The 27,377-nt window shown below is 40.4% G+C and overlaps 2 protein-coding genes across 4 annotated transcripts in view; one reads left to right on the top strand and one right to left on the bottom strand.

Moving 5' to 3' along the window:
• The window catches only part of CRYBG1 (crystallin beta-gamma domain containing 1), a 46,097-nt gene extending 43,579 nt beyond the window's left edge, over positions 1–2,518 (top strand). The window contains exon 22 of the mRNA XM_069011040.1: positions 497–2,518. Within this exon, the coding sequence (XP_068867141.1) occupies positions 497–585 (89 nt within the window). The 3' untranslated portion in view covers positions 586–2,518. The remainder of the gene's footprint in view (positions 1–496) is intronic.
• Positions 2,519–3,217: 699 nt separating this feature from the next.
• RTN4IP1 (reticulon 4 interacting protein 1) lies at positions 3,218–27,321 on the bottom strand. Of its 3 annotated transcripts, XR_011149957.1 has the most exons (10): positions 26,963–27,321; positions 25,611–25,762; positions 24,761–24,829; positions 24,400–24,524; positions 19,042–19,090; positions 17,425–17,561; positions 15,096–15,279; positions 13,655–13,747; positions 11,883–11,989; positions 3,292–3,377 (listed from the first exon to the last, which is right to left on the bottom strand). XR_011149957.1 is itself a non-coding variant. In XM_069011043.1 (9 exons), exons 1-9 carry the CDS (start codon positions 27,207–27,209, stop codon positions 3,261–3,263), a joined length of 1,173 nt encoding a protein of 390 aa, XP_068867144.1. In that variant the 5' UTR covers positions 27,210–27,320; the 3' UTR covers positions 3,218–3,260. The 3 variants fall into 3 exon arrangements, 2 of the variants coding, with proteins under 2 accessions (XP_068867144.1, XP_068867145.1); XM_069011043.1 differs by lacking the exon at positions 11,883–11,989 and having other exon boundaries at positions 3,218–3,377; positions 26,963–27,320; XM_069011044.1 differs by lacking the exons at positions 3,292–3,377; positions 11,883–11,989 and adding an exon at positions 12,640–12,920.
• Between the last annotated feature and the right edge of the window lie 56 nt (positions 27,322–27,377).

Genomic DNA, 27,377 nt, shown 5'->3' with positions numbered 1-27,377 from the left:
AAAGGATTATAATGACAAGGAGTAAACCAGTGCCAGACCTTGTCTCTGACATGGTCACATGCATATTGTCTGTTAGTAGCAGGACTTACTTCATCATCTAAACATCTTCACTCCATTTTCAGAGCCAAGTGACAATTGACAACTGTTGCAGGAAAACTGAATTAGTCAAGCGTGACTTTTGGGAAGGGACAGTCTTCAACACTGCAATACTGAGTGTATATCAGTGTTTCTTTCCCTTTCCATCCAGGCTGAAAAAGCCAAAAAACTGAATTACTGAAGGGGTGGAGAGAATAAGGCAGACTGATCCTGGTTAATTCAAAAACTGTTTCAAAATTAATTCCAAAAGCAGGCAGTGATGAAAATACACTTGTCTTCTCAGATCCATGGGTTGAAGAGAAACTGTCTACACCAGCTGTTACTAGAGCTTTTCTGAGACCTAGAGTATTTGTCTCTTATTTCAAAGATAATCTCCCCTCTTTGAAATTTCTCTCTACAGGAGGCACACAGTATGATTGTGACCATGTTGTTGTCAACACAGCCAATGAAGAAAAGTTAACGCAGTGTTGGGAACCGCTGGTTGTATAAACCCAAAGAAGGAAAGATGATGTTTGAATTGGCCACTGTTCTGGACACTGGAATTGGCACTGCCATCTCTGAAGGATACAGGATCAACAATGAGAGTTTTGTCTTTTCTTCACAATTTTAAAAAGAACAAGCAACAGAATGATTTCACCTCCCTATTCAATTATTATCCCTATAAAAGCTTGAGTATCTCAAAACCTTTTTTTTTTTTGAATCCTTACAACTCAGTGTTGGATAGAAAGTGGCAGTATGCCTCAGGCTAGAATGGGACAACTAAACACGGGTGAGACCACATGGAGTTACAATTCTGTCAGTGTGTAGTTAACCCAGAATAGTCAGTAAGTGTAACCTATTTTATAAAGGACAGGAGTGCAGTGTATATGTGGCTATAGCAACGTGGACCTATGAGCTGTAGTCTAGAGAAATATTCACTACGGGAAATTAATATATTTGGTTCACTGGAACAAACTTATGTTTACTGAAAATTTAAAGACTGCTAGTACAGCACATCCAAAGAATTTTTAACCTGTGGCTTCAAGTTTAGTTAGTAAGCTAATATAGTAAGTCCTAAATGCAGAAAAAATTATAGGTTTTCTCATGTATAGAGGATGTAAAGTAGCAGATATTTTGTTAGAAAAAGAGAGGGCTGGCAAAAGGATGCATTGAAATATGAAGAATTTTCCCATTTATAGGTTGCCTAACTTCTTGAGTTGTGGGTATTTTTCTTCTTTGCCATGTCACATTTGTACCTTTTAAAACAGTTTCAGTAAGTAGAGTCTTCCTGAACTCCAAAATCATATAGAAAACAAGAATTCTTAGGGAAAATATCACTAAAGCTGACTCCAACAGCACATAAGCACTGTGGTTACTGAGTTTTCCAGCCATTGCCTGTTGGGCTTACCACGGAGAATGCCAGACTCCCCACTGTTTCTGGTGATGTTGGAGAGTAATGTTTGTGGGGGGCTGCTGGCTCCCCATTGGACAGAAGTGTCAGACTCCCCTAGGAAAGGGCACAGCCAAGCCTGGATATGTGCCCAGCCACAAAGGCTGTGCACATTCCAAGTAAGTGTAACTGGTTTAGTAAAGAACTTGTGACAAGTAGGATGTCCTGATGACTGCAGGAGGTCCTTCTGTTGCCCTGCTTTGAACCTGGTCATGTTAGTTTTCCTTAATAATGTTGGCAAAAAGGTAAAATACAAACAAACTCTTGTACTATGCTGCTGTGTTTTGTTCTGGCTTAGACCAGTGTTATTACAAGTTGCTCCTAGGAGCATCCAGGCCTTTGTCTTGCATAGTAAGTCTGTTTAAAATTAACATTTTCATTACTATTGCATTGCCTCAAAGGATACTGGTGCTTTTACTATTACCACCCTAGAGGAAGTGCCTTACTAATTTTCTTCCTTTTGTAAAGATGCACTGAAGTTTTGTTGCTCTGAAATGTGCTGCTTTTAGTCCTTAATAGAGAATATGTTGCTACTGGTTCCAAACAGTGGTACTTTGTCATATTGATGTGCTCTTGCTATATATAATATAGCATTTTAAAAATAAATTTAAGTTAGGTAACTTTTTATTGAAATTATTTTTAAAGGTAGAAAGATGAATTTTATGGTTAGTTTTGCTTTCATCTTGTGCCCATCTCTGTCCATAATTCCTCTGTGACAGCCAGCCCCTGAGGAGTGAATACATGGTGTGGAATAGCTGCAGGCTCTGAGGAATGTGTGATTCTTCTATGCAAGCACGTGTTCAGTGCATTTGTGCACGGGGCCACCACTCATGTGGCTGTCACTTCCATCTGCAGGTGGAAGTGTTGCATGACATGGTTTGTGCACCACCACAGCTGCACTGCAATAAATGGACAGCTCTCACTTAAGAGGTTGCCATTTTCCTTCAATCCACCTGCATAATTGCAGGGGAAGTTACTCCATAGCCCATCTCTGGCAAAATGGCAAGTTTAAAAACAGCCCACCAGACACAAACACCCCCTCCGGTACTTCACCAGCAGTGATGGGAAGCAGCAGGAACAAGGGCTCCTGACTACTGACAAAATCATGTCTACCCTACCTGCATAAGCACTGCAGTCAGCTGAATCTGGGCCAGGAGTTGGGCAGTTAGAATAATTATCAGTTACAGATTGATTTTGTTCCATGCTTCTATTTAGATTAGCTATGTCATGAGAGAGTTGCCATAACAAGATCAAAGTATCAGTCTTGAGACAGTGATGTAACCATGTAGTTCTGAGAATGAAATAGCTTGAGTAATAATCTACATTAGTGAAGGTAAATAAAACTAGGAAAGGCCAAGGAAAAACAGCACAGGTTTCATAAGGACAAGTAGATAAGGGTGTACCTCACCATTTCAGGACTTACATCTGGAAAAGAAAAGCTCCAAGATGTACAAAAGGAAAATGCTGTAGACTGTTCCTCTTATTCCAAGAGTGAGGGGTGTTCTGCAAAAGTCACAGTTACACTTTTAACATGGTTTTCAGATAGAAACGCCTAAGGGACATCAGTATGTCTTGTCTGCTTGTTAACAGGCACCATGCAAAGGAATCACAGGCTTTCCTAAAACAAGACTTTTAAGTTATGCATCCTGTATGAGCTTTTAAAAAAAGAAACACTTGCTACATACCAATTCATGTTCAAGGACTGACTGCAGGCAGAATAATGATTAGAGATACTTTATTGTCTACTAATTACATTGATCACTGTTTTTCCACGTGCATGTCCTCCTTCCAATTTCAGAAAGGCCTTTGGAACTTCAGAAAAAGAGAAGACTTCATCAATAACTGGTTGAATCTACAGAATAAAGAAAAAATGTCTCTATATTAGGAATAAAGTAATGCATCATCCTCACACTTCAAAACTGTAGGAAGAAAGGGGGGAGGTTTCTTTAAGGTAGTTAGGACAGAACTTGCCATGTAGCCACTAGATTTTAAGATTTTTCAGAGATACCTCTGCACGCAGAAGCAGGCTTTCTGCTGCTCTTTGCCCAAGTTTTGAATCACCTCTACTAGCACAGTTTAGAGCCCTTACCTGGGGCTTCTACCACTAAAGTCACCAAGTAAGGCTCTAACATTTACATCCTTTCAAAAACTGACACTGTGGTTTAACTTTTTGTTGTCCACAATGATATACTGACAGAACATTTTTTTTCTCGTATTTCTCTACTGGTTTTCCTGTTAAACCCACAAATTCTCACACTGTCAGATATTTTAAACATATCTATAAATCTGATGCCTATCTGCATCAGTACATGGCTCAGTACCCTCAAAAGACCACAACTGAAGTACAAAAAAAAAAAGTTCACCACTGTTTGTTGCTGAAATCATTTAGCTACACTTGAAAACTCAGCCACTGTGTATTCCAGGAGGCATAAATCATTATTAAGCCCAGCTTGCATCAACTGCTATTCTGGCATTAATTTTGTAGAGTGGCCTTCTGGATTGTTTTAGACTCATTTCTAACAACAGTGAAACTACTTATTCACTCTCCCCATTATTAACTAAGGAGCCTGAAACCCCTATAAGCATTTTCTTTAGATAGCACAGTGTACCAACAGAAGCAGAAGAAATTCCAGCTCTTCTGAAAAATGTTTGTCACTGCTGGTCCAAGGGAAGAGGTTTTGTTCTACTGTCAAGTTCTGAGTCACCATTCCAAATGCCAAAATAAGATTTGTATACAAAAGTACCTCCCACACCTCCTACCAAAGATCTGCCTACCCTGAGGTTGGTCCTTTACCTTGAATTCCATAACATCAGCCCAGTGCATGTTCTTGCACTGATCCTAATCCTCTTACCAGAGGAAAACATGACCAGTAGATGAGTCTGCAGCTAGCGCTTGCAGTGATGAAGATTTGAAGTACCAAAGATCCAAACACACTATTTACAGTGCTAGAAGATCCTATTCACTTGTGTCAGGGAAAAAATATTTTCTGCATTTTCCTTATAGCTGTGAGCATGCACCATCTCTTGTTGAATACTCCAGAACTGGTAATTTCCCTGTGCTGGCAGGACATGCATCTTGCTTGACAGAAAAGGAATACAGCAGCAGTAAGGACACAAACAATGTGCCAGCATTGGAACGGTGCTGTCTTTCAAAAAGCTGCCTTGCTTTTACCAGAAGACAAAGGCTTTTGCTTTCAGACATGCCGCTTAGAAGGTGAGTGTGCAGCACTACCAAGGAGAGGTTTTCATAGACACACACACACACACACACACACACACACACACACACACTTTCCGAGCAGCAGTGCTGTCCATCCAGCACCCTCCCCAATGGCACAACAAATGCTATCTGATAGCTGTCCATGCTCAGGGAGGTCCTTTTCTCAAATCTCTTAATTTCCCCTTCATTTACACATTGTGCCTTACTTTGATGTCCACTACTTGCACTTAAATAACTGCTGGCTTTGCCTGTATGACAACAGTAATCCAAGACATCAGTACTCTAACTTGTACCACAGTATCTCCTAATATTCTAGATTTTCCTTTTTATTTTGTCAAGGCAAGCTTAGCCATAGGGTGAAACTGTACAAGGCAGAAAATCAGGAGTGAATGAACCCCCTCCAAAGAACGCATCAGAATTAGCAGACAAATCACTTTGAGAGCAACTGTGCAAATAAATACAGTTACCAAGTGCCTCGAACTTGCCACACAGCAACATAAAAGGCTGAGTAATTTATTTCCCTTGTTCTGCCTGGACAATATCTGTAAACTAACCTCTAGCAAAGTGAGCAGTAACACACAGCAGAGGAGCCACAAAGATAGCCCAACTGAGGAAGAAATGTTGGCTATAAATGATCATGTTCAAGACAAACTCATGTCTGGTCAGCATTCAGCACAGAATAGAAATGTTGTCTTAGACATCAGCAAAGTCAGGGACGTGAACCCAAGGCAGCAAAAACACTGAATCAGACAACGGTTTGGGGTAAACTGAGCATCTGAGTGCAGCTGCAGCTGCCGTGACCATCAGCAGGAGGAACGTGCTGCTGATCAGTACTGACTGTTTTGAGGAAGACCAGCCCTTGCTTTCACAGCAGATGCTTGGGAAAACACAGTTCACAAACCTTGTTGAGCCAAGCACTTGTACAGTACTCATTGTTGGTGGCAGTTGTGTACAATGCTGTGCTTCAATTAAGGGGAAAAAAAGAGATACAGGAACCCAGCCTGCTGGAGCATGGACACAGATGACCCTGACATGGCAACAGTCTAGGAGGAGGTGGAAAGTATTCAGGGAAGAAAGAAGAGCAGCAGCACAGGGGATTTAAAGTGCAAGGGATTCCAGGGAAAGGCAGAAGTTAATTTCAGACATGTGCAGCAAGTGAGAAAACATAAACACGACACTTCACTGGTCTGCTAACCCGCAGTCCCTTACTGTAGGTTGCAGCTTATAACCCTCACAGAGGGTTACATACTCAGCCTGCTGGGTAGAGTTCAAAGCATTGCATTTGAAAAGTGGTGACACAGTGATTCAGAGGAGCCCTGAATTCAGCCTCACAGTTCAAAACACCGTGTGTATTGCAGTCACCACATGCTCAAAGCCCATCTGCTACATTGATGTAACCTCTAGCTTCATTTAAATGCTGGCTTTAGGCAGTGCTATAGAGAGACATGAATACCGAATTGATGATCCTGGCAATCTAGAGCATTAAACATTTTATCTGACTGGCTGGACAGTCCCATTGTTTGAATAACCCTGAAAGGGCTGACCGTGTTGCAGCACAGTGATTCACTCAGCCTTTACCATAATCCACTGACTAAGATAAAATTTCTTCCTGTGAACAGACAAACAAGTAGGGGAGCGTCTGCTGTTTGCTGAATGTGTGATAATAAATGGAGATTAACTGGATAACAAAAACACTGCCTATTTACAGCCACGCATCAGGTCCTTGCCAGAGGACACCTATTTGTTCAGGGAAAAGGGATTAAACTAAAGTCTGGGAGAGAAAGGATTACACATACCCACATTGAAATGTTTATCTGAAAACAGATTGGGCCTGAAAGGTATTTTCCTCCTCTTCATTCTCTCCAATACAGGACATACTATAGAAATGAATCTCAGGTCTCTTGAAATGAACCCATGTATTTGGAAAAATAAAAAGAGTAACTGCTGATGCTGATTAGGGCTATCTTACACACAGCACAGAGGTGGTGTCCCAGCCCCTCCACCTTTGAATGCAGCAAGGCAGTGAACAGCACTGGCAGGAGTGGACTGGTCAGCAGAACACACTCCTACTCATGACAAATTCAGGCCCATCCTTGGAGGTCTCACTTTCTGCGGTAACAAGGACACAGTTTGCAGTTATCAGGAAGGGACAAGTGAAAAAACATGAAAGTAATGGAGACGGCTTTGACCCTCATAGTAGCAACAAGTCGCTCCAGTGCGTGGAGCTCTTTCCTGCCACTGGAGGGGGAGCGAGAGCCTTGAAATTCTCAGGAGAGCGATGAACTGAGCGCAAGCCTAGTTCAAAGCGCGGAAGGACAGAAGTGCCCTCACTCAAAGGACAGTGACAGTGCACTGGCTCTCCCCCAGGTCTGCAAAGGATGGCCGTGTCAGAGCTGCCGGGCAGCCTTCCTTGGGTGACCGCCTCCCTCCCTCCCAGCTGCTGCTTCCCAGAGCACATCCCCTTCCTATGCCTCACTGAGGGTCCTCAGCCTCCCGTATGGCACCCCGCAGAAAAGGTACTTGCACGTGCACAGAACAAAAGCTGGGATGTGCTCCACCAGACATCAAAATCCTCCTGAGGGCTTGCTGGAATGGAAAAGACCTGCCTGCTGTTTTGACTAGCTGAGTTAAAAGATAAAGGCCATATTCGTCCAGAAATTACCACCGTGCCTAAATGCGGTCTGTGAGTACAAAGGCAGAGCTCGATAGTCTTCTTTGGCCTTTAGTGAGTCTCTCATCAATGTCAACAAGAATCTTGAACAGAAATCATTAAAAAGAACAGTCGTTGTCCTGGAACTAAACAACTGGTTATCCATTTGTTACTTTATTGTCTTCCCATAGGGAAAAGTGATGCTGTTTTGGGACACTCCTGCTTTAGCTGACCATCTTCTCTGCTGTACTCATGTTCCATGCTCTTTGGATCTTACTCTCACCCCTTTCTTCATCCTTTCTTCCCCGTAAAATGGCATGCAACAATGTACGCTGAGCCTCATATTGCTTGCCAACAGCAAGTTCTAGGGTCAGCCCTCACTGAAGACAAAGACTGAAGTTCTCACCTTCTGGAACAGCTGGCTCTGGTCACATGTAGAGGTAGCATTGCAACTGCACAGTACCAGCATACAATCGTAGGATGGTTTGGGTTGGAACCCAAGTCCAGCTGGCAGGGACACCTTCCACTAGACCAGGTTGCTCAGAGCCCCATCTTTGAATGTTTTGTAAAAAACTTCCTTGCTGTGTTTTTTATTAACTTGTATTTCAGAGAATATGCACTTTCATCCATGAGCACATTAAAGGACATCAGGTACATGATATTTCTATCCCAAATACCTAACTGAAGTAAAACTAATCCAACAATACACCCATAAGAAAAATGGTGCTGCAGTGGTTAAGACATGGGAATGGAAGGCAAGTGTCCCAGGGTCTAATCCCACAGCCATCTTACCAACAACTGTATTATCAGATCTTATTTGTTTGGTTATTAAGCCAAAGTACATTCTTTCATATCAAATCTCTAACAGTAGCCCACAGGAACTCATGAGTATCATGTACAATTATTCAAATGCTAGCAGGCAAATCCCAGTTAAGCAGGCTATCAGGGTACAGTTCAGAGCATAGAAGAGGTTTCAAAAATCTCTCGTTTGTTAATTAGCCCTGGTAGAACAGCTTCTACAGAACACAACGAAGAGCAGTAAGAAACTGGGACAAGCCCAGAACTGCAATGTGTGCCAGCCTAGCGCAAGCTTAAATCAATAGAAATAAGGAGGATCCTGGGTTTAGTTATGTACTGGATCATGCTGAAAAACTGTTGACTAAAGGAAAAGCAATTAATCTCTTCTGGAATCCCCTGTCAGGCACATTCTTGGTAATTGTCCTGGTATTTATGCTGGTAATTAAAGCAATCTGGGGCAATGTCACCATATACTTAAGACAGAACCAACTTTAGTACAGTTGTATATAAATACATATTTACATATGAAAGCATATCATATATAGAGATTAGAAATTGGTCCTGCATGATCCACATCTCCTTAGGTCTCAGCAAGTTAAACTCACAGCAGACAAGAGCTGCCTTGTTGACCGCACACTTTACACCTGCACTAGGCACAATTCCCTCCTACACTAAGGGGCTAGAGTTCAGAACACCAGGACTGACTTTCCACACAATATAAAATTACATCAGGTTAAGGGAATTCATCTGATTAAATGCTTGGTAGACAATGATGAAATTTTTCCAGACCTCATTGTGGAGTATGTGAATTTACATATTCAAACCCTATCTCCCACAGTATGTGAAATTTCCATTAGTGCCCTTCACAGACACTTTGTGATGTAACCACACAGCACTTTCACGAAGAGCATAAGCAAGCTACCATGTCCTGGATGAACAGGAGTAGCTGTGTTTTAATAAGAATCACAGTGGTTTTTTTTTTTGGTGGCCATGACAAAATGCAGATAGAGGTTCTTTTTGGAAGAGAAAGGACTGAACAGAGCTTTTGGCAACCCCTCCTCGGTCAACATCTCTGTGCTCTAGCCAACCAACCTGGCAAGCAAATGCACTGCAACAAGAAAACACAAAATTAAAAGCAAAAAAAAAGGTGCAAGCTTTGCAATTTAGCATGAAGAAAGATGGTCATCAGAGCAGGTGTGAGTGACTACAGAGAGTGGGGAGAAGGACTGATCTCTAGTTAATTTAGACATTTAAGTGTAGAAATCCCTGTACTTAGGCACCCTAGTGCCTTTTCTAAGAGAGACTAAAGCAGGCACCATGCGAGGGCGAGTTCTCAGGTACCTTAGGATACCTCAGCACAGTCATAAAGTCTGGAATTACTGTAGAAAAGGCCACATCTATAGATGCCATGTTTGGAGAGCAGTCAAAGACTCAGTGTTATATTCACTGATATTCATACAGGTGAGAGAAATACAGCAATAGTACAATAAGGGCCAGGGAAAAAGTTACTTGCAGAACTGTAACAAGATGAATTGGAAGCAAATCAATACACACAGGTTAGGATACTGAGTCCAGAAGCTGTGATGACCTACACTAGCAGTAGGTATAAACCATCTTAAATCATGGCCAACTCTCAGAACCCATGGCATGTCAAAGTGGATGACCATATCCATCTGTGTTACTTACTTCCTGGATAGGAAAGACCAGGAACAGAAAACAATTGAATTCCATATTTTAACAAGGTATCTCAGAGTAAATCACCGAAGCTGGATAAAGGGCATTAAGCCCACATTAGGAGATCAAGGAATTATGGTAGCAAAACGTTATGTGATTTGTTCAGCATTGCACAAGAGGACAGCAGCAGGGCCAAAGAACAGTCAGCATCCTGCCCTCCAAACCATAACAGCAGGTGCTAAGTCCAAAGCATCCAGTGCCTTCAGCAAAATGTATAATCAACACTACTCAAAAATTACATTAATATAGGCATGCAGTTGTTCTTCCTGTGGGTGCCTGTGCTGGAACATCTATCTAAAAAGCAAACATCAGAGAGAATGATCTACCCATTTCATGATTGGAGACTCTGTTTGCCCTTTAGCCTTCCTTCTGCGAAAACAACTTTTACGCACCAGCCCATCTAATGCAACAACACCCTGAAGGAAAGAGTATTAAGTCACCAGAAACACTGCACACACACTTGTACTGCATTTAAATAGCGCTGAATTAAAATGAAAATGTCACATTTCTGTTGGGCTGCAGGTTAACCCACATCCTATCATGATCCAGCAGGAACACACAACACACTCAGTGCTCCTGCTTATGACACTAAGGAGACTTCTGAGCCTGCCTTCCTCCACCAGGCTTTATAAAAGGCAAAGTTAGTGCTCAGTTATGAGTTAGAGGCTTTCTACCAACTTAAGTACTTATATGAATTCGGCCTATTTTCACCAAGGACTATTTGACATGTCCTTAGGAGGAAAACGCTGAGCAAGCAGCAAAGCCAGAAATTGTCAATGTTAAATCCACAACACTGATCACAAATACACCAAATTAATTCCTAACGAGCCTTTCAGTGATGATGCTTCACTGGACAGTGTGCCAGCAGATCTGTGTCCTGAATCAAAGGCTCTGTTGATTTCAGTTGTCTTTAAATGAGAATTAGTAATTCACCAGGAACATTCTACCATGTAAAGAGATACAGCAGCTTCTGACATGGGCTTCGTCAACTTATTTGGTGGAGCCCACATTAAGTCATAATTAATTGCTGCAATTCAAACCACAACAGGGATTCTCCAGGAGTAGAGAAAGTAGCCAGTATCTCTAAAATTTGTCAAGGAAATACTGGATTTTCTCCATGCCCACAACTGCTGCAGCAGTCTCCCAGACCCTCAGTCTTGCAATAGTCTCTTTGAAAGATGTCCAGCTTCAAGGCAGAGAAAACAGCTCATAAACTGAAAATGGTTTTACAATTCCCAAAACTGACTGATGTGCAGGTAAATTACACAAGGAAAATTATTCTCTTTTCCTTGTACTACCAACTCATCAAATCCTCTCCTTCTCCTCCCCATTAAAAAAAGGCTGTGAAAAGAACTCCTCCTCAGAGCTGACATTTTGCAAACCTCTATTCCTTGCTGCAAAGATCATCCACGTGAAAACCAAGTCACTTTAAACAAAATTGCTTATTGTTCATCCACTGAAGGATTGAGAATCCTTTTGCTTTCACAAAGGAACACGATGAACTCATCAGAACTAGAAACCTCTGTTGGTGCAGAAGGACTGTAAGGAGAAACACTGTAAAATCAAAATGATCTGTAAATGTTTCAGAGGTATGCTCTTCAACGCTTCACTGTAATATCTCTTTAAACCACCATCTCTTTTTAATTTCCTACATTTAATCCCCCCTCATCATTTATTCCTGACAAAAAAGCTGCTCATTTTCAGGAGCTTTCTAACTGCTCTCTTATTCACACTTCATACAATCTCAAAATTAAGATGTCTTTAACAGAAAAGACTAACATTTAAAAAAAGCCCCCTGCATTACTCAAAAATATTCACTCAAAGGTAACAAGTTCAACTACATGAACTCAATTTGCTAGCTTCCCCAAGCCTTCTTGATACACTTCATTGCTTTGTGCTTTTTTCTTTGTACTTTATTCTTTCCTATTCAAACATAAACATTTATTTTCACTTACTTATAGGAAATTGTGGTACAATTTCTCCAGTGATTCTCTCCTGCCTTTTTTTCCAAGCACCTACTCTTCTGAATGTATGGTCTGTCCATTTAAGAGAACTCTTGTGTCTAAACAAGAAAGGTCATAGTCTTATTAATATCTGTCTAAATGGAACACAACTGGGTCTTACAAAATTCTGATGACAGCTCAAATGTTTACAACATTGCACAAAATAGAGTAAAATGCTGCTAGAATAATGACTCTGCAGAAAACAGTCTGACATTGCGACCTGTTTGTGCACAGAGAATAAAAGACCAAGCAAACATCTTTGTCCTCATGATCATCTTACAACCAGAAGTACATCAGGATATTCATGTATGTATGACGTACCTTTTAAGAGGCATTGCAATTCACCTGTCCAGGTTACTAAGCAAAGAACACTGATTAAGCCCTATCTCTATTGCATAAACAGGTGTTTCCCAAGAGGCTTTCATGAGCATATTCTGCATTTGTTTTGCATACAAGGTAGGAGAAGAACACAAAACAAATTGCAACTGGCTGAGAACAGGACAAATGGTAAGAACAAATACAAGGGCATTTCTTTTTCTTAGACACTTATAATTTAGCAGTGTGACAGAATGCAATCACAGGATGAGGACCACCTTCTGCAGCTTCTTTCTTGACCACAGGATTATGCCTATAGCACTGGACATAATGCAAAGCAGAGAACTTTTTCTTATCAGCAGCACTGAGGTGGCAAAGTAGAAGCAATCAGATCTTAAGTACAACAGCAGTTTATTTACTCTTTTCCAAACTCCGGAACATATTGCATACCAAAAGAAAGGGGATCAACACTCTAAGAAATCTAAATTTTACTAATATGCACAAATTTTGAGCACGAGATGGCAGTTCACATACTGGAATTACCAGCAGTCATGGCAGATTCTGCTTACTCTTCTGCTTAGGTACCACACAGAAAGATTAACAGCAGTTGTCCATATTCTCTACTCTTGGACAATTTCATGTTGCCAAAATTCCCAAAGAGGACACTGCTGGGACCTGTATCACCACACAATCCAAAACATAGGAAATAAACTGTTCACTCCCACAATATATTTTGTAACAAGCTCATAAACCTGAAAAGATCACAAGAACACACCGTAATCTATCTTGGCTTTTCCCCCAAGTCCACTAAGATTCCCCAGAAGCTTATGAATGCTCACAATATTCCAAGTCCCTGTGCTGAATTAGCACAAACATCATACTCTGCAGCACTGAAATAATGAAACACAAGATTCCTGTCACCACTCTGCCAATGGAGATCATCTATTACCTGCAATAACCAGAATATTCTAGTTCTGCGCACACTATGGGCAGGATGCCCAACCATCCAGGCTAAGCAATTTTGCATATGCAGATACACAGCCATGTTATTCTGCCCAAATGAACCGAAGGAGAACTCTTAAAACATAATTTTCATACAGAGTTCATATGAAATGATTCCCACTGGCAGAAACAAATAGTCACTGGACTTTACTCCTTGTAACTTTGTAAGCTTTGTGTTTTTAAATATGTACACTCAAGAGGGAGAAGGCAGAACAGTCTTAAGGACCATGAACTCCTAAATTCCATGCAAAAGGCAGAAATCAGAAACTGGAACAAGTTGATTCTCAACTAGTTCTCCTCACCGTGACTCTCATAACATTTTATTTCCTAGTAGTGACCTACATCATTTTTGAGTCCAAGCAGCATCTCTTTCAGCACAAATACACAAGTAACCTTCATTGACATACCTTTCCAGAATCAACCAGTTCTGCTATTTCATCCAAATTTGGGCCACTTGGCATGAAAAATGCCCACCGATAATGGACTCCTTTAAGGAGATGCTGCAAGAAAGATCACAAAATCTATTAAAAATCATGAGAGCAAACTGAAATTGGAACTAAAATTAATGACAGAATCTCTAAAGAAGTAACAAGAAAAAGACATGGAAATTATATGCTAGTGTCTGAAAAAAATGGCACCTAAGCATGTGGATTAAATGCACAGGCTAGGATGTTGTGTTCCACAATAGGATCAGGGTGAATTTTGTGTCCAATTACACAAGTCAGCTAGTAGAGGAAAACAATTACCTTGTCTCTGCAGCTAGAAACAGCATTATTTGTTACATAAGAGAGAAACTATGTTATGAGTTCATGTACACTCACAAAGGGGTGAAATAAACCCAGCAATGTGACATTTAGAACCTTCCACTTCAGTATCAGTGACTTCATTTTCCACCATCGTATCTGCCAAAGTCATCATTGTCCAGTGACAGATGGCAGCTCACATGAAAAGCATTTTGGGAAGATCTCACAGGCACAAGTCAAGAGCATCTCCTCTGAGTAAGCTATCACAAGAGTAAGAGCCATCATTTGCCAAAGAGATATGATTTTTATATATGGCATAGAATTCTCTTCATCATGGAAACACGCACTCTGAAAAATAATATTACATTATTTCTTCCCTGCCTTTTCATTTTATCTTTCTTGTGAAAGTACTGCTGCAGGACTTAAAATCCCGTTCAGCCAAGCCTTTGCAGGAATACCATAGCAACTGCTTGAAAAGCATTCATTTGGAGAGCAAGTACACAAGCACAGGGAAGAAAGGGAAAAGTTCTAAAAAGCCCCACTGATCTGGCCACTGGCAGAATGTTTTAAGATCCACTTTATGAAAACTAGAAAAATCAGTATCACCATCCAGACACATGAACATGAAAGAGATGAAAGACTTCCTAGCCACCCTCGACCACTCTTATTACTCTCTGGTGCTGGAACAGGATGAAGAGAATCAGTCATGGAGCAATGTTTTGAGAGAAAGCCTGACCAGCCTAAAGCAAGTAACAAAACTGCCCTCACTTCAGTGAGGCAGGGATTTGCTGTGTTTACTATGAAACCCTGGCTGTCAGCAGGACTCACTAGGGAGACCATAGGGAAAAGGCCACAATGGAATCAATGGAAAAGGCACAATAAGGAATCAAACTTCAAAGCTCCCCAAACTACTACATACACCCAGCAGCACCACCCCAACACATTTCTTTCAGTGCAAGAAAGAAAGAAAGGATAGTATACTTAGTGACATATGAGGACAATGCAACAGCTGCCTCTCCATGAACTCTGTGACTGACATCCAGGCCACAGAAGTAGTCACTAAAGTACTGCAAAATATCAAAGTACATAGGATTTTGTCAAATACCTTGAGAGTTTTGGAACCAACAGTGACTCCTGTTTGCAACATGCCATCAGCCACTCCAAGTTTGTCCATATTGATCAGGAAAGGTGTCACTAAGGTAACATATGTTGCTCCTGACCATTTCTTCAAGCGATCTAGTGCCCACTTCTCAGTGGATCCACCAACATTATCTAGGATAAAATCAAACCTGCAGACATATAAAGAACAGGTTTAAAATCTCAATATGGGAAAAATAACTTCACCGTAATTAAGTTAATTAATAGCAGAAACTATATACTAAACTAAAATACTTCACATTTACACATCACTGCAATGCAATAAAATAATCAGCCTGCAAGATAGCACTAAGAAAGTCCCAGAACTTCAGCGAAGTCCCAGCTTAATGTACAATGGGATTGAAATTTACAGGTTATTGCCCATTCACTGTGCAGCAGACAAAGGCTATTTAAAAAGTACACTTAAACTCCCAAAAGCAAACTTAGATGCATGACTACATTCTGTACTTGCTTAAAGCCTTCTAGAGCTCTATCTCTTCAGCCCTCCCACAGAGACTACTGGAACAGTCTTGAGGTCTAGCTCTGAACAATATGGTATGTACATGTAAAAACTAGTCTGGACTCATGCCCCCAACTAGGAACAGCTCTTGTACATGCTGTACTCACATGAAAGGCAGTTACAGTGGCTAAGATTACGTAAACAAATTATTCTACTAACACTTATTTCCTTGCATCCTTTCTGTGACCCAGTTCTCAGCTTCACTTCTCCAAGGTTTTTTTGACCTCCTTATTTATTTAGGGGCCATTTTACCTCTCCTGACAGCTCTTATCTTCACATCTACCTATTTAACATTGAACCTAACAATGCAAAGGATCTAAAACCTTCTCCCCATGGAATGGGTATATGCAGCCTCTGGCAAAAAGCCACAGTTTCAGTATTCCTTCTCATTATCCCAGCATGTGAGCCTGTAAAGGCTGAATTGGGCAACAGGGAGCTATGCACCTGTTCTGTTAAATACACAACTCATTCTCTTTTCATCAGTAAATTTTCAGCAATCTCCAGACTGCAACAGATATGTATATACACATACCTCTAATCTAAATAACCTACAAATATGATGTAAAATACCTTATGCAAACTAAATAGAAATGTCCTTGTCTCTCTGGAATGACAGTTTTCCTGCCTGTCTTCCAAAGGTGTGATTTCACATTCAGAGTTCAGTTAACGTAACAGTTAGCTGCCAACAAGAGAAGATCATGAAAACTAATGCTCCTGGAAAGGGTAGCTGACTATGGGTTCTGAAGAGTCAGTACAACTGAAAAGGGGAGGGAAGTAGGAGCATCCCTCTCAGTATATCTGACTGATCAGCCTAGTTGCATCATTAAACTGCAGCCCAGGACACTGTTGTTGATATGTCTTCGAAAGGGTCACTTGCTAGAATGGGTATTTAGCATTTAAAGTGTTGAGCTGCACAAACGCAAATTTAGCACTGACTGCAAAGTCCATCCTGCCATACAGACAGTGTCACTATCCTTGCAACTGCCCTCAGGCCTGCTGACAAGTGCATTACAGTTAAAAGGCACATGGCTTCTTAGCACAGTTACCAATAAAATTCTCCCACAGATTGAGCAGCTTCTCTTCACCCCCCAGAAAGTTAGCTCGATCTAGCTAAGAAGAGCAGTGTAAATACCATATTCAAATACAAGTCACAGCAGACTACGTTTAAACAGATGGAAAGATTACAAAAGCAAAAAATACTTCTGTTCTAGAGAAAACTCCCAGGCTAGTTTAAACATAGCTGCTGTGACAAGATAAATGTGATTGTTTATCAGAAGCAGCTATACCGAGTTTTACAGAACAGAAATTTACTCGCAGTTGAGTTGCACAGTGGCAAGTCACTGCTTCATGATATAGTTGTTCCCTCTAGAAGATCAATTTTATATTTACCAGCCTCACTCAGGATTTCACAGACTTATTTTAATTTATTCATGCATTGTATATTGTCCAAGATACTTGGATGGAAGCTACAAAACTGTTCATATCACAGTCATTGAAGAAAAGCACATGCAAGTGAGCTTGTCTCCACCAGCTCAATTTACTGGCTTAGTCTTACAATGAAATCTGTGCTGGGCATACTCACTTGCAAATTGCATTCAAAAAGGTGAATCTGCTTTACAAAATAATGCTTTAGAAATGGGGGGAAAAAATGAGGGAGTTCTGACAAGTCAAGCAATCAAAGGGCAATGAGGGAGTTCTGACAGAGTCAAGCAATCAAAGGGCAGAAGGTCTGACTGCCAACTCCTTCATCTCAGTATTAAGCTACGCAAACACTCACAAGGGTAATGTTTTAAGCTGCTCTTCCAGATTTCTAGATTTATAATCAACCACATCATCTGCTCCAAGCTTCTTCACCAGTGTGCTGGCATCATGAGAGCAAACTGCTGTCACGTGAGCATCCCAGGCCTTCATTAGCTAAAAACAAGTATAAAAAAAAACAAGTCCAAAGATTAAAATTTAGTGAAATATTGAGAACAACTTAAAAAGCCAAAGTCTCATTATATTTATATAACAAATGAGCACCTTTAATAGGGAGTAGGGAGACTGTTCCAATACCAGATAATTTGTCACAAATCCCACATACAAAATAATGGCTAGAATTTATCAATATTGAAGGTGGTTGTGGGGAAGGAGTTGGTGTGAAGGAGGAGTGTGGGGGTTTTTTAATGCCACTGAAAGATACCAGGTCCCATGACAAATAAGGCTCTCAGTTTGCCATCTGAATCTGCCAGCTAAACATACACCAAGAGGTACTGTCCATGTTGCCAATCTACCAAACTGTCACCAGAGGTACCATCAAATATTATTAAATAGGTCCTTTAAGTATTTCATATTATTGCAAATAGGCTAAGTACTAGTAAGAAGAAAAAGAAGGAAGTCATCTCTGATTTACCACAGGGTCAGTATCAGGTTATCTTCTACTCCAAAAGCTATAGCAAAGTAAAGGATTTTTGCTAGTTATTTATCTCTTTTGGCATCTCATTTTTTCATTCACAGTAATACTTTTTACCTTTATTCCAGATTAATTAACGTAGTTTATTCAGGATTGATCAGTTACAAACTGTAACTAGTCAGTGGCTGGTCAGCCTTTCATACTGAAAGTCACCAGCTTTATTACTGACCAGGCAAATAGCATACCACAAAAAATTCTGCTGTAAACCTCTGTGCTTATGGCCCAGTAACATGGAAAGCAGTGATGCAATCACCCAACTTCTGTATTTTTTATAATCTTGAAAGAAAGATGTTTCAGCATGAGATGACACTAATTAGAAACAAAATCCCCAAATTAACTGAGTGCATGAAAGAGTATGTTCCACAACTAATGAATCAACAAAAGAGCACGGTGACTTTCCAAAGTTTAGAGCTACTGGAACAAAGACAGACAAAAGGGCAGCAGAGCAAAGACAGTGAGGGAAAGTAAATCTAAGCCTCTGTGCTTTACATCCACTGCACACAAAAGCCTGGTGGCCTCTCACATCATTTGACCAACTACAGCAGTTGTGGTAGGTGATACGCTCTCCATCAGTTTTTCTACTCATACGCCAAGTTCTGTTCATATTTAGAGCACAGAGCTGACTGAAAGATATTGAGAACAGGCTACATATTTCAAGTCACACCACTCGGAGATTTCATGCACCCAAATTGTGAAATGTGATCTTACACACAACTCCTTTCTTTGAAAGTCCCTGCTTCCTACCTTAAAATAATACAACATAATAAATGGAAAGCAATAAATCTGAAAATACTCTACTTTTGGAAATATCAATCAGCTCGTTCAGGCAGATTGATCAGTAGCTTGCTATTTCTCTATTCCTTCTCTCAATTCCCTTCTGTTATTTTTTTTTTCTTACTGAAACGCTTGAAGATTCGTCCTGGGCATGCTGGTTTATATTACCTGTACAGCAAATGTACCAACTCCTCCTGAAGCTCCTAATATTAATACTCTGCAAGAGAAAATTAAAATATATTTAATAGTTCTTTAAATGAACTCTACAGTAACTATGTATTCTAATGTTTCTAATACATCTCTGTCACTGAATTATTTTTAGCAAAAGATTGGTTTTGTCATTCAATGCTATTCATGAGTTGTTAACTGTTCAGATAGCCAAAAATGTGACTTAACATCTGCTGATCATGTGTCCTGTCCCAAAAGCATTACCTCAGCACAGCCAAAGAGACTTCCTCACATGTGGATTTCCACTAAATGCAGGCAGTGGAGCTGTCAGGTAGTAGCATTTATATCCCTCAAAACCCCTGTACCTGTCCTCACTTTCCCGAACATAATTGTTTAGTTTGGGACAAAATCAATTAAAAGTCCTTTCTGTCTCCCAGGTACCACTGTCATATCTCCTAAAGAAAAAAAATCACAAAAATCAGTCTTATCTAAGAGAAAAAGTAGTTTAGTATCACATTATTTAAGGAGACTGTGAACTGCAGAACACATGGAACAAAATTTTCCCATATTGCATAATGTTTATCTAAAAGACAAGAATACAATGAAGTACCCTTACCATTAACAAGTTTAATTTCTATTAAATTAAGATAGGTGTCTTTTTCTCTAAAAAAAAAAGCACTAGAATTTTTCTAGTTCTTTACAGTACATCTCAACAAGACCCTGGAAATGCCAGATTGTGGAAACTGGCACACAAGCAAGAAAATGAAGGAGTAGATTACCAAATTATTAGCAACTGAGAGTTCATTTTAACTGATCACCCTAAATTTCAAAAAAATTAAAACAAGTTTACTGGTGTGAGGACCTTACTGCTAGAAGACTAATCACTGTTCAAAAATTTCATCCAAATATTTTATTAAATAACATCAGAAAGTGAATTAGTAAGACAACCTTGAAGTTCAAGTTGCAAACAGTGCTGGGACTTTGGATCTATTTGCTAATTCTAGGACAAAAGGAAGATCCAAGATGAAGTCCTGGCATAGGATTGGGGAACATCATGTTTCTCAGAGCTTCTGTTTGCCAGAAAAATCTCAGAATCTTCAGAAGCTGATGACATTCCTGTTTTAAATCTCACAGTGAAGGATGTTGAAGGAAATTGCTTTTTACAGTACAAAACTGTACTATACAATCTGGAGTCTCAGTTTACAAAAGTTCTTTGAAGTAGCTTTAGAGACTTGGCTTTGGTCACACTATCCATTTTAAAATGCTTCTTCCTTTGTAACTGATCAGATTCTGTTCCCTCCCATTTCACAGATCCAAGCTGCAAAATTCAGATTAAGAATATGAAACCACAAAGCCTGCAGCTTTTAAATCTGCCAAAATGTACTTATCCTCAGAACCAGGCTTCTAACGACAGATGCCCGGAGCAACATGCATATTTTGACTTTAGTATACTTGAAAAGGCTCTGGGATACCACACTCAAGATATTGGGTTAAGCCCATCTTGATCCTTAAAAAGGACAGTCAAAATGAAATCCTTTCAAAGAAACCTTTTTAAACTGCCTTTACAATTTTCCTCCTTAGTTGAAGGGCGTTTCTTCTACCACATATTTGGGGGAAAGCTGTCATCTTAAAATGTACAATTTCCTTAAAGGATTTAGGTAAGATTTTCAGTTTGGGGAGCAGCTTGGCTAGGACTTTTTTTATTCTCCCCTTCAATAAAAGCCCTCAAGATTCTTCACATAGAAATACTTTTCAGATTCAGTTTGTTCCTATGTTACATGGGCCATTTTCTACCACATCTTCCAATTATTCTCACATTATGACTTCAAGAAAGCTTTTCATTTCGGAGACAAACTACATCTGCACAGGAGATCCATGTGCAGCTGCTCAACAGATTAGCATTTTTACAGCACTGACAACAGCAAGACACACAAGTAAGTGGGGGAGTGTTTGAAGGTACAGGACCTGGTAGGACAGTACTGAAGGACCACAGAGCAAGTGCCGAAGCAGGAACAGTGTTGTTTGCACTGCCTCAGGAAAACACAGCCAGAAGAAAATACATCATAGAAACTACTTGTTTTCACTGCAAGGGTGAGCTCAGTAGTAAACTATAATATCTAAGCATGTGCACTAGGGAAAAAATCTAACAAATCTTCTGACCTGGACAGAGATCCAAGAGAACCAATTCTTTCAAAACAACAAAATGAACATTCCTACCCCAGGCTTTCCTCCCTTCTGACAGAGGCACAATATTCACCAAGCCCACACGGGGCTCCAGAAGTTCAAATGATCATAGGGAGCAGATCTCTCCAGATAAGCATACCATGAGATTTGAAAGTTTAGCCCATCTCCCTGGGCCCTGCTTGAAACTATGGTGTGGTCAGAAACAAGCATCACACTGGCAGGACCTATTTTGGCTCTATGTGCCCCCCACCAGAGCACACTGAGGGTGGGGAGTGGGTGTACAGATCAAGGACTAGTATTTTCTCTGGATTATAAACAATTAACAATTTTCAGTGACTGAGTTACATGTGAGATAAAAATTGAATAAATGCATCAATTTTATATAGTTATAAAATTAATGTATTTATTGATTAAATATATCAACTTTATTTAGATATAAAATTATATTTCATTTGATTATGCCAAGAAAATGTCCCCAAGAAATTTATTCCTGGATCAAGCAGTGTTTACCCTATCAAGAAGTTTTACAACCTACACTCAATTTGTACTTCTCAACAGATAAAATTGTGAAATAACACACAGACAGTGAAAAAAATATTTTCTTATGATACCATTCAAATTTTTACTGTAACCATATAAACCAGGAGTGTACATTTGGTAGCTTACATTAACAGAATCCAGCATCTCTGCCCAGCATACATGAAAGTCTAAGATATTGCCTCTGTATTTACATAAAGACTTTTACTTAATAGCAATGTAAGCACTTTGAAGAACTTCTCAAACTGTCAGGTTTGTTTTTATTTTGCATTTTGTGAATACAGAAAGCAAGATATTTAAGAGCCAGTCTTGAACAAGCATATTCCCTTTCTACTGAAACAGGTCAGTGGCACATCTGAGAAGCTGTCCAGGTATCCACAGAGAACAGAGTCATTTTGAACATTTAGGATAGTAAGGACATTCACTTTTAGCTTGTAGAAGAATATTGACATTAATTACAGTGGTATAGAATAAAAGCTATGGAAAAATGACTGGAATTGCAGTGAAGCAGGAGGGTTCACAAACAATGAGAGCACACTTCAGGTAACTTGTAAAAACATAACCTGGGAAAGTATGTGCAGATGGAGCAGATAATCTGTCAGATCACTGTACAGCCAGACACTGGACTAACAGCAAGTATTTGTGGTTAGCCCACGCTAATGCCTTAAAAGAGGCAAAGAGAACAATACACACCAACAGAAAAATCTCACTGCTTTTAAGATGTCTTAACACTGCAATAAAGCACCAGTGAAGTAGCTTTCATCAAGGAATACAGGCTTGCTCTGCCAAAATAAGACACATTTTTGTATGCATATACACCCTTCTACATAGCTATTTACATACAACTACAGGAGAAAAAAGACCAACATAAAATCACATATGTAGGTAACTTCTTACCATTTATATGATCTAAAGAAATTAGGAAACACTGTATAAATTCTTGTATTTTTAAATTATTGACTTGAGAGTTCATGGAACATAATTCTGCACAGCCCCTTCCATTCATTTTAAATACCTTCCTACAAGTAATTTTTCAGGGGAAAAAAGGTACCATCACATAAATCATTTGCTGCTGGTTTTACAGTTCAAAATTTATAGATAGGAAATATAATATTTTTTAAGTACATTAAAATCGGGGTTTTTGCTGACAGAGTAATTAAAATTTTATTTGGAACATAAAAGTAAATATTAAATGTAAAGACACATTACAAACGCAGTTTGAATTTTACCATTAACAATCTAAACACTTACCTGTAGTTTGGAAAGACACTTTAAACAAGGCTAGTTTATCAGTGTATCTTTAGATTAATTCTATTTGCATGTGAAAGTTAAGATAATAAAATGCCGAAATACTGAAAAATAAAAAGTAAGGTGATCTTAGGAATTTTGTTATTAGCTGGAAGTTAATTTCAATGATGTCTCTTTGAAACTCCTTTAAATTTTGCAATTTTGTTTTCTCAAAACATTGTTTAGAATAAACAATTATTCAATATTTTCATGATGAAGTTCACTGTGATAGATGAACAACCACTCAATCAATCGTCTTCTAAAGCTGTGGGTGAAGAATTTCCATAGATCTAGTATCCTTTGCAATGTGTTGCATTACAAACTATCAGTCAAGGTAAGAAGAGGTCAGGCATCCAGACTCCTATTGCCCAATAATTATTTTATGACCTAAATCTGTGATGCAGCATAGTAACTTTAACTATTATTTTTCAACTCCCATAGTTTTACTTTTGTCCTTATTTCCATTCTGAAGATCTTGCTATCTATTTACTCAAACATCCAAAGGTCAACAGAACTGAAAATTTCAATTATCAGGAGAAAAATGGTATTTGCTCCAATCCTTTGGTGCATTTTTCATCTGCCATTGTCAGATTAACAGACTGATAAACAAAGTCAATCTTTCTATTTGATTGGCTGCTCGTCTTGCACATTCTCCTTTTCTTGTCTGCATTCCTGACCTCATCAAAGTTCTGGCCTGTAGGTCAAGTAAGAGTTCATCAGCTGCTCATTTTTCTCTAAAAAGCTGGAAAACCAGTCTGTTCCAAATGGCCCACACATGCAGGACGTGAGTGAACCACACCTCTGTCCTTGAGAGGGCCTTTTGTGAGTTCCCAGTATAACTGAGAAGATATTACATTTGGCTGGCTAGCTGTCCTAACAGGCAGAAAGGTGAAGTCCCTATAAATTCCTGGAGATAACATCCTTAAATTCTCTATATAGCCCATACACTAGATATACACTGGATTATGACAGAATCATAAAATGGCCTGGGTTGGACAGGACCTCAAAGATCATGTAGTTCTAAATTCCCTGCTGTGGACAGGAACACCTTTCACTAGACCAGGTTGCCTAGAGCTCCACCCAACCTGGCCATAAACACTTCCACTTGTGGATGTGGCAGCATCCACAACTTCTCAGGGCATTTTTTACCTCTATATAGGGACCTCATCTGAGCCTTCCTCTAAAGAAGCCTCTCTTGGCAGCTGTGTAGACAGAATCCATCATCCTCAGGCAGCTGATCTTTATGAATGTCATGGTATAAGTCTTTATCACTGCTGGACGTGTCATAGAAGCAGCTCATCAATATAAAAATGAAAAACTTCAGTTTTAGCACCAGAACTATTTACTTACCTTTTTCCACTACAGTTACTTTGGTTCAGTCCTCCCACTTGGTTAAGTGCAGACCACGCAGTGAGACCAACATATGGTAAGGCAGCAGCTTCTGTGTGACTGAGACACTTTGGCTTAAAAGACACCTGAAATAAAATCATATCTAAGTCACACAGCAGCTCCCATGTGACACTGAAATATTTAAGCATGCTTTACTGAATTGGAGATCGTGTATTGCACATTTTCAGCCATCTTCAAAACTAGTTGGTGTACAAATCAATCCAAGCACTAAGAAATAAAGTTACTTAGATACTGAAGAGGAAAAATGCCAGTTTTTACAACTTTGGGGTTTTGTTTGTTAGCCACAGTTTTGAAAGTTTACCTCATTTCCACTGGCAACCACGAATTCTGACAGAGTACCCTGTTTCCATGGGGGAATTGCTGCCCACACCTAAAACCAAATAGAAAATAACCATCAATTTTTGTAACTCTGTGCACAATTGTATGTACACAGAAATTTCCTTCATTAAAGAAACCTTTTTTCTAATTTACAGAATCTCTTCGTTGTTTATCAGAAACCAGCTTTAGCTTGCTTTACACAAAAAAAATCACAAAACTGACTAAATGAAGGACTGGAGTGCTATGTAAATAAAATGTACCATTGCAGTGTGCATAAGACATAACTTTTCAAGCCCCCCAAACTACTCCCATGCCAGGAAAGCACAGATTAGAGGGACAAGGATGGTGCAGAATCCGGATTTGCTGTATTAAAACTGGTGAAATGTGAAAGCAACTGATGAAGGTGAAAGCAAACAGTATCAGTATTTGTTTGGGCATCCATGAAGTGCTTCTTGGGTTAAGCCAAAGTTCCTACTCCAAGTTACTTATGAAAAATAAAAACAAATCCCTTCTTGTTAGAATTCTATCTTCAATTAAAAATGAAGTGGCATTTTGAGCATGCACTTAGAAACAAATTCCACTCTTGCTACCACTGAAATGGACCAAAAACTCAAACACAGAGAGGAAATTAAGTTGTAGAAGCAAGTGTCTGAAAGACCATGTTTTTCAGAGAAAAAATGAAGGGAAGAAAATATTCTAGGAATTTACTGCCAGATAGGCCTTATTAAGAGTGCAACAGCATTAAAAAAATAAGAGGAAAACGAATGCTGAACACCCTATAGTACATTTTAACTATACATTTTGGAAAAAAAATAAAAGATTGGTGGTATCACCTCATCTCCAGGTTTGAAATAAGACACACCCAGTCCACATTCCATAACAACACCAGAGACATCTCGACCAAGTGTTAGAGGAAATTCAGTCTCGCCAGTTTTCAGTTTCAGGGGATCCCGCTTCATATTTAATGCAGTTGCACCATAACCACCTACAAAACATGGAAACAACCACAACACACCACACTGAGTGTTCATTTATTAATTGCCTAATTCCTATTAGAAAGCATTGTCTACACGTAACGTGCCTCATTTCTGTTACAACTGAAGCATGCAAGAAATCTGCAATATTTTATACTTTTACAAATTTTACAAATAAAGAGCAAATGTAAAAAATATTAAGGTGCATCTCCTAAGATGAATAACCTGGACGTCTCTTCAGCAAGCAACAGACAAATGCTGTGAAGTCTCAGAATTCCCCATCTAACAACTGTATTCAGCCTAAAAATAGCCTGCATTTGAGCATGTATCCCCATTCAAGTGTTTGGACAACTCTGCCTAAGGGCCCTACCATGCTAGAAAGTGTCTTAACAGGAATCCTCAGATGGAAAATGTCCCATCACCGAACTCCCAACCATATACAAGGATTTTTAAAAATTCATTTATTAGAGACCCAAACCACAGATTACAGATCTGTCAGCGGGCTTCCTGCAGATATATTTGCTTATTCTACTGCATCTGAGTTGATATGCAAGCTCTTCTACACATGAAGTACAAGGTATTCTACTACCACAACTTCCTTCTTGTTGTTTCAAACCCAGTAACTGGGGAAGAAAATCTGATTAAATGTGTCAAATACAGAGAGTCGGGCAGTGAAAGTGACAGATTTTCTGGGCGGGATGACAGCACGTTCCCAGATGCCAATTCACGATGGGCATGAAGGACACGGTTTGCCTTCGGTCGCCTATGCCGACTTGGCAGTACCTCGGACCTCCAGCCCCATTCACCTCAAAGAGAGGGGAAAATCCAGCATCACTTAGGGGGAATGCTGCTCCTTGACCGGGCAAGTCTCTCGGTCAACAGAGCAGCACCACAATCACTCAATTAACAGTTCACCCTCGCAACACACTCACACTTTTGTCAGTGGCTTTTTGTATCGTTCTCCCCTAAGAACTTGAAAAAAAATTTTGTATCGTTCTTCCCTGAGACCCTTAGAAAAGTTACGGTTTTCCACAGAGCTCGGGCAAACACGTGTGTTGAGGCACCCTTGGACACTGCCGAGACAGGTGTGTGCCGGGGCAGGACGGTGTCCTGGCACGACTCGGAGCACCGGGGGCCACTGGAGCCGCAGCCCCAGCACAGCCCCTGCCATCCCGGCAGCCCGGCCGCGGCTGCCCGGGCTCGGCACTTACTTCTCATGCTGAGGTCGATGGGGTTCAGGCTCGCAGCGTGAACCTTAATGATGACCTCGTTCGGGAAATGTATGATGGGGAACATCATGTCCCTGGTGAAGCGCAGCACCTCGTTGCTGCCGTACCGGTCTATGACCCAGCTGGGCATGGCGGTCCGCGCCCGCGGAGAGGCGCGGAGCCCGCGGGCCGGTGCCCGCCCGCTCGCCCAGCGCAGCGCCCTCCCGCTCGCGGCTCCCCACGACAGCATGACCGGGGCGGCCGGGCCGGGCCGGGCCGGGCCGAGCCGCGGGATCGCGATCGGGATAAGGATCGGGACCGGGCCGGGTCGCTCCCGCTCGCCACAGCGCTCAGCCCCGGCGGCACCCGCAGCCAATGGGCGGCCGCCTTCTTGGCCGCCCAGCCAATGGTGCCGCGG

The sequence above is a fragment of the Aphelocoma coerulescens genome, chromosome 3, assembly GCF_041296385.1.
Source record: "Aphelocoma coerulescens isolate FSJ_1873_10779 chromosome 3, UR_Acoe_1.0, whole genome shotgun sequence".
NCBI lineage: Eukaryota > Metazoa > Chordata > Aves > Passeriformes > Corvidae > Aphelocoma > Aphelocoma coerulescens.
Note: the sequence above shows the minus strand (reverse complement) of the source record. Positions and strands in the feature narration are given on the sequence as shown.

Excerpts from the sequence above, each read along its gene's own strand:
- RTN4IP1 (XM_069011043.1), bottom strand. The coding sequence starts at position 27,209 with ATGCTGTCGTGGGGAGCCGCGAGCGGGAGGGCGCTGCGCTGGGCGAGC. Across the intron at positions 13,748-15,095 it reads TTGGTTCCAAAACTCTCAAG|CATCTCCTTAAAGGAGTCCA; the intron begins GTATTTGACAAA and ends TCTTTCTTGCAG. Across the intron at positions 3,378-13,654 it reads AACTGGTTGATTCTGGAAAG|ATTCAACCAGTTATTGATGA; the intron begins GTATGTCAATGA and ends TTTATTCTGTAG.